General features: G+C 38.6%; 1 protein-coding gene across 1 annotated transcript in view; it reads right to left on the reverse strand.

Moving 5' to 3' along the window:
- Duox (dual oxidase) overlaps positions 1 to 8,346 on the reverse strand; it is a 95,717-nt gene extending 87,371 nt beyond the window's left edge. The window contains exon 1 of the mRNA XM_076198760.1: positions 8,043 to 8,346. Coding sequence (XP_076054875.1) covers positions 8,043 to 8,295 — 253 coding nt within the window. The 5' untranslated portion in view covers positions 8,296 to 8,346. The remainder of the gene's footprint in view (positions 1 to 8,042) is intronic.

Raw genomic sequence — 8,346 nt, forward strand, 5'->3', positions numbered from 1 at the left:
AAAAAACCAGCTACAGTAGCAACACAATTGCAACACCAATAACAATAATGATACTTCATTTTGACATTACAGGATGTGTTGCAAATTCAATTTAATTAAATTATGGTAATGTATCTTAATGCATATAAAAAAAATCGACGAGTTTATTAAAACGCGGTGTCCTCGTTTGAGAGGGATTAGTTTAGTGTGTTCGAAGTACCGAAGCGTCATGAGGCCGTTTTGGTGAATCCAAAATGTAACTAAATTTGGAAGAATAGGTATAGAGGAACAAACAAGGCCTCAGACACGTACTATCAAAAAGAATTGCAGAAACAGACATGCACAGCTACAAGAAGAATAAAAAGTGAACCTTATTGCGGCAGAGAATGCAACGTCACAAAACCAACTTTTCTTTGAAAAAAATAAAAAGAAAAAATACACAACAACGTCCAACGAGGCGTAAGAGCATCACCAACGATATTCAACCTTATTTTGCACACGACCTCCCGACCCCCATAAAAAACAGAACACGTCATCAAAGTGATTTCGTGCTCAGACGCTCCAACAACAATGGCGGAACACCACAACTAAACGATTGCTGCCAGAAATACACAACGATATATCAAAGAAATGGGAAAATGGCTGACACAAAACAGGACGTCTGCATGCCCCAAAAATACTCTGCTCAATACAGATAGCCACGAACCCAACACCCCGCCCTCTCACTGAACATAAGAACATAAGAATGAAGGAGACTGCAAGAGACCATAAGGCCTACACTAGGCAGCTCCGTATCCATCACCACCTGTCATCCCTATCCATAAAGTTGTCTAATCGTTTCTTAAAACAACTGATAGTTTCAGCGCTTACTACATGGTTACTATATTTATTCCATTTGTCGACCATCTTATTAGTAAACCAATTTTTGCTTATTTCCTTTTTAATATGATGACCTTGTTTACATCTCCCTTGTTAAAGCCTTTGATCCACTTGAACACCTCTATTAGATCACCCCGCACTCTGCGTCAAGTTGAACGGCAAGTTGTTGAAAGTTTCAGTTTCAGTCTCTCACATTCGATGTATGTGAACTTCGGATCTTGATACAACATAATGAAAATGAATAAATAATGTAAATTAGGGATTCGCACAACAGTATAGAAAGTTTTTCAATAGATAAAAATATAAGAAACAAAATTATGCCTTTACACATTTGTTCTCTGCAATAAGGAATGCAAAGAAAATCTACATACATTATAAAACATGGCCTTAAGAATAAGCCGTGACACCAAAATACACTAAGAAACTATTTGTGCACAGAAGCAACCCTCCCCACATATCACAAAATTGGTACACAGTTTGACAAAGACCTGACAGACACCGCCAGACATTACGCAGCCATAACTCCCAGGAGGTAACAAGAAACTCATTTTCTGCCTACTGCACACGAAACCCTCCAAAATTCTCAGCACTCTACATTTGATAAACAGCAAACGAGAACACACAAAAGATAAGCAGAATGCCAGCAGGCAGATATTGGAAAGGTGTAAGACTGAAAAGAGTCTAATCTAATAAGAGTGAATGCAGTGAAACAAGTCTCAAGTGGAACAGTGGATAGTGCTCCTGCCTCATGTGAGGAACCAAATCGCAGTGTCCCATTTCAATGACAGCCCCTAGTCTTCAGACTACATTCACAACCACAGTTGGTAAGGATCCTACGCCAGGACGCTCGCAGCTGCCACTAAAGCCGTCACCTTTCCCCTATATGCTCTGGAGACTGTAACAGACACTACTGGGAATCGGAGAAGAATGTGGGACTCGAACCCGGTACGCTGCCGATTACGCTACCGGCGGGCATTCATAACCATAAGTACCACGCCTATAAGTTCACATTTACAAAGGCTGTATCGTCCCGGAAGGGATAGGGCGGTCCTACAGAGGACCACTAAGACTATACTCGCTTACACAAAACCTGCACAAAGCACATGGGAGAAAATTACAAAAGGACAATAACATACAAGCTGGGAGAACTAGATAACGTAGAGAGTGAAAAAAAAAATCTGGAGGATACCTGAAAAACACCATTTTAGGGACTATATAGACCTGTATTAAATAGTTGAGGAACTCGAGATTTCAACCCACTAAAAAGTTGTTTACAAGATGCCAGGACAAACCAGTTTTGTGTTCTATTTTCACGGGCAACAAGTTTCATCACGGCAACGAAAAAAAAAAAAAAAAAATACCACAAGCTCTATTATCCGGGTGATGAAATTTGTTGCTAGTCAAAGGACAGGACGCTGATAATGGATCTGACATATTGTAGACAACTTTTTAGTTGTTTGAGTTTTTAATCACATGACACGTAAATATTAGATACTCGCTAAGACTATGTGCAGTTAGGAAAGCATATGTATGGCATGCGAACGTCAGACTAGTATTAAATTCCTTGGACATAAACATGATAAAGATGCATAAGCCCTTGTCTTGAGTAGGCATCGATAGTGAGGGACCCACACCTAAAGAGGAATGTAATCATGTTTGAAAAACAGATTGAGACGTAACGAGAGTCCCAGGGTTACAAGGACTAACTTACAAGGACTAACATACAAGGAAATTGACCACGGATAATGACAATGGAAGGAAGAGGGGAGAGGGAAGATAAGATCGTCTTGTGAAATCGAGCAGAGGAAAAAGTTGATTAACAAAGAATATTATGTCAAAACATCAGTGAGGATATCATGAAGACTCGGGCTAACAAAAAAAAAAAAAAAAAAGAAGAAGTACATATTCCCAGAAGGAAAACATGTCCAAACACAGAAATTTAAGGAGAAATATAATGATCACAGTGAGACAGAAGCCTGTTTATAGGTGTTGCTACCACTGGTAGTCGAGGGTTCAAAGCAATTAATGAGCAATTTCGGAATATTCCGAAAAAGGGATGGGAGGCAATGAAAATGATGCGTTACCTATTCAACTTAACTAGTCAAATACTACACGCACACACACATAATGGTCACCCTAGTGTCAGTCCTTTGAATAACCCAGAGATCGAAACTACAGTAGTTAGGCATAAAACTGATCTAGACCCGTGTCTTCACTCATTTTCTCATATATATATATATATATATATATATATATATATATATATATATATATATATATATATATACACACATATATATAGACCAACTACATAATATTTATATTCAATCGGAAAATTATAAACACATTTTTTACATGGGGTGATAAAAGCAAAAAGGATATGTGGAGCATTGATACCAGTGAATGGTGACATAATAGGTTCAAGGTAATATTGAGTCAACGCAAGAAAAATACGACAGACTTCGTAGGGGTCTATTCTCTCTAAGACAAGGACATGGCACGAAAATATCAAAAAGTTGTCAGACATATTGCTAACCAAATAACACAGTGTAATTGATTCATTAAATCACATATTATTCATAGTGAAAAGTTATCACGGAATGCTAGAAATTCAGTAGTTGACAGGCGATAGAAAGTTAAGATGTCAATAGCACGATCTACACAACTTCATGTTAGCAAGTTTTACAGGTTTGAAGAAATTATCTAAAATAGATGGGAAGGATGTCACAAACACAAAATAAATAGAAGAAGAAATAAGGACTCTTTCTAAGCTTCTGCCACTTGGTTGTAGAAAATGTTGTCAAGATTCAGTACAATCCCTGAAAGGAGGATTGGTTAAAAAGAGGCCACGAGTTGTCAAAAATGAAAGAAATATGTTATGGGAAACCAAAAGACATACAGGAAGACTATAAAAAATAAAAATGAATACACAAGAATCCAAGAGAGGATGACTATTTGGAAAATACATGAGCAACAAAGTCCCAACTAATAACACAGTCGGAGCAGAAGAAAAGACAGGAAACGGGTTATTTATATATTTCGGCTGCTAACTGCATTCCTCTTCTGAAGTCTGCTAACTGTACTCCTCTTCTGAGGACGACTACAGTTGACAGTCGAAATATATAGATAACCCGTTTCCATTCTTTCTTCTACTCAGACTATGGTATTAGTTGTGATTTATAGGTGTGTTGCTACATTTTTCATCAGTGAAGCAACAAAGTATTAGCATACCTCAACTATTTTACAAGTCCGTCAATGTCAAACTAAGGCATAGGAAATAAATAACTAATCTAAAAGAAGAAAAGATCTATAAGGACGCATAAAAAACAGTTTCCAAGAAGGAAAATGAGTGCATTGAAAGGGAAATAATAGGAATGTTGAGTTAAACGATACAGTCGTAGAAGTGAAAGAAGTATATAAACTACAGGTGACACAAGATGTAAGGAAAGCCCCTGGGCCTGACTGGAGTTCCAACCGGATACTTGAGGAATGCAGAGAAGAAATAACGGACAAGATATTTGACCTTGTTTGTTCTTTAGAAGAAGGGATAGCGCTTGGGGACTGGAAGAGGGCCAATGTGGTACCAATCTATAAAGGAGGTAAGGGGAAAATCTGAAATACAGACCAATGTCTCTAACCAAAACGATAGCAAAATTATGCGAGAGAATTGTGAAAGGCAGATGGGTTCAATGTCTAGAGGCGTCAGGTATTTTTGTAGATAATCTACTTGTATTTAGATTTGAAAGAGCTCGTGTCTCAAATCTGTTACCTTTTACTCTAGGGGAGTAGATACGCCACAATAGAGATAGATTGGTGGACTGTACCTAGATTTAAAAAAAAAACTTTTGACAAGGCATCACACAAACGAGTGTTATGGAAATTGAAACAATATATGGCCGACACATGAGAATATAAGGCGTCAAGATGGAAGGAAATAACCAACAAAGCCCCCTAAGAGTCAATATTGATATCTATAATGCTTTTGATTTATGTGGACGACTTAATGGAAGGAACAAGCCATAATAAGGCGCTTGCAGACGCTTCAGAAATTATGAGAAGAGTATATTAAGAATGAAATTATTACAAAAAGAAATAAAAAAGACAACTTTCAAGTAGAACCAAATGTTGAAAATTAATTCTAAAAAATGGAAGATATTGAAAATGTTCAAACGTACAAAAATGTGACAAATATTTACTCAATAGGAAATGAAACAATTACAAGAAAGAAGAAAAGAGTTTATCACGCGATAAGCAAGTCAGCAATATTTTTGTGAGGCGGAGAAATAAAAACAAAAAAAAACAAAACAAAGAACTTGATCACCTTCAGTGGGTGTGGTCTACCACCCACGATTATATATATATATATATATATATATATATATATATATATATATATATTCATTTATAATTATTTACTATTTACCTGTTTTTATAATTTAACCATACATATGCATTTATTATTTATTCTATTTCTTATCATTTATACTATTATAATATTTATCATTATTATAATTTTTTCGCATCTGACCTATTTATGGACCAAAAGGTCTCCTATCGGCATGCTCCTCCTTTGTGTGTGTGTGTATATATATACACACACATATATATATACTGTATATATAATCTAGATGGGGGTAATGCAAAGAACAACCAAAATTGTCCTCAACCTAGCAAAAAGACCGTATAAAGAAAGTTTAGAAAAACTGGGCTTCCCCCGTCAGAAGAAAGAAGAGGTGACATGATTGTTGTGTTCAGAACAATGGAAGGGGTAGAAAAATTGACAGCGAAGATCTCCTTTTTTAGGGATAGAGAAATTGGCCATGAAAAAATGGCTAGTGGAAAACAAGAAACAGTATTTTAAAAGACGCATAAACTGTTGGAGTAACTCAAAGGGAAAAAATAGTTGAATGAAGATAATTTAAAGACAAGTTTGACAGGTGGAGAAACTGGATCCCGCAAGTGTAACACACACACACACACACACACACACCACACACACACATGTATATATATATATATATATATATATATATATATATATATATATATATATATATGTCCTACAAGAGACGTTACAATAGACTCCCTTGCCATCCATCATCAAACTCTGTCAACATCTCTACCTCCATCAGGAGCAGCCTCGAGGGGCTGGGACGCGGTCTGCGGACCGAGCACAAGGTCTCTGTTTACTACTTTAGTATCTACCCTCACCATTTCATGATAGGAGAGCCGACAACCGGCGATGACTTCCTCCTGCCATTGTAAATGGTGCGTAGAAACAGTCCTACACTAGTAGAACACATACATGTACGTTAGATATATATATATATATTGTGTATACGTGTGAGCATATGTGGTGATAACTGTTGTCTCAAGTTTCAACGACCGTACACTTGTAGTTATTGACAACAGTCCTCGCCTCCTCCCACAGACCTCTGGAAAGAAGCTGGATTATTGTCCACATCGTTATAGTGTGATATTGTGTCATGTCACAGTTCGAAAGCAGTAGCAGGCGGGGAGCAATCATCAGTTGTCAGATCTCCTTATATGAGAAGTTACGAGAAATAAAAATTAAATTGAGACAGATCTTGGGCCCAGCCCAATGGCCTTCATATGAAGGGTCGAAAGGGTTGGTGGGCTTTGAAAATAAGCAGCAGAGATGGGGCTCTCTCTACCGTCCATCTAGCAAGACCAACACTAATTGGTACCTGTAATTGGTCCCTATAACTGTATAACCTTCTATCCTCCAAGACCACCTCTAATTGGTACCCGTAATTGGCTCCTATACGAGTATACGTATACCTGTATACATGTATGTATGCCTGCACATATGTATATACATACATGTATGTATATATGTACATGTATGTATGTATGTATGTGTGTGCATCTATATACACACACATTACACACACACACACACACACACACACACCCACACATATATATATATATATATATATATATATATATATATACACACACAATATATTTATATATATATATATATATATATATATATATATATATGTGTGTGTGTGATTCACCATGGTCTTGGATCACGCGTTGGACTCGTGATTGACAGCTATTACCCTCCCGGAGGAGTGCTCAGAGCTTATATGACCGATCTATGGGTACTGCTGTGACCTTACACGCACACACACACCCAACTCAAACTCCCCGCCCACGAGAGTTGGAGTAACAACTCGCAGCGCAGCGATACTGAAATTATTTCAACCCTTGGTGGAATTCGAACTCGGACCGCTGTAGCAGCAGTTGCGAACGCTACTTCTGCGCTGTCTAGTCATGTGCGTGCGCGCGTGTGTGTGTGTGTGTGTGTGTGTGCGCTCGCGTGTACGTATGTGTTTATGTATATATGTATGGATATACGTGTGCATGCGTACATGCAACCCAAGTATATATACTTAATGTAATCATACATACGTTCATATATAAAAATGTGTATTTGTATACTTCACACACACACACACGATACTTGGAAAGTAAGAGACAGGACTATGGGCGTAGCCCTTTTCCTATGCACCACAATTAGGCAAATGCACCCATGTATACACATACATACATACATACATAAATACACACACAAACAATATCCAGATAAATCGTGGTGAGAAAGTTCACTGGTCAATGTCTGTGTCGCTCGTGAGAAATCGAAATGGCACTGGGAATTTCCGGGATATCAATTACAACAATAACAGGCTACGCCGAGTCTCCCAACTGTTCTGTAAATGACAACATGCTTTGCAATTTCTAGTTGGGCCAACCTTGCTGGAGGCTGGCCCAAGGTGGACAAGCACCTGTGGAGGTAGCCAATGTTTTCCTGTCGTTGTACACGACAGGAATAACAAACAGCCATACCTCTTCATTTCTTTGCTCATTTTTTCATTTGTGGTTTTCCTCCGAATCCGCAAAAATACCTCCATACAGCGACACTGCGGGCCACAATACGTCCTGGGCGCTTTTGTGGGGCTAGAGTATACGATAGGCGTGTAGTGTACACGGTACACGTCTGATATGTCAACAAAGCTTCGAACCAAAGTCTCTGAACGGTTCTTAATGCAGCGTATAAATCACCGAGCCTTGGCCAAGTCTTGGGATGACCTACATATACCTCAGGCACACGTTTTCTCTCTCTACACTACAAGACGATGAGGCAATCTTACCTTGGGCTGTACAGGAGCTTGTGCACAGTAACGCCGTTAGTAATCCACATAATGTCCATCTCACAGATTCCATCATTGAACGAGATAAGAGGGAATAACTTAATAGGTCCCACCAGAGATGCAGGGGACACGGGAGAAGGGGGGAAAAACGAAAGGGGGAGGAGCGCACTATCGCACCTTTCACCACCACAGTTCGATCGACACTGGAACGTGACTGTCTACAAGCGGCTCGTGAGGTGCTCAGTCGAAGCATGCTGGCTGCCGAGTTCCAGGTGACGTCATCTCTACGTCACATCGACTAAGG

Source organism: Oratosquilla oratoria, chromosome 15 (assembly GCF_046742065.1).
Source record: "Oratosquilla oratoria isolate Oo_2021 chromosome 15, ASM4674206v1, whole genome shotgun sequence".
NCBI classification, from domain to species: Eukaryota; Metazoa; Arthropoda; class Malacostraca; order Stomatopoda; family Squillidae; genus Oratosquilla; species Oratosquilla oratoria.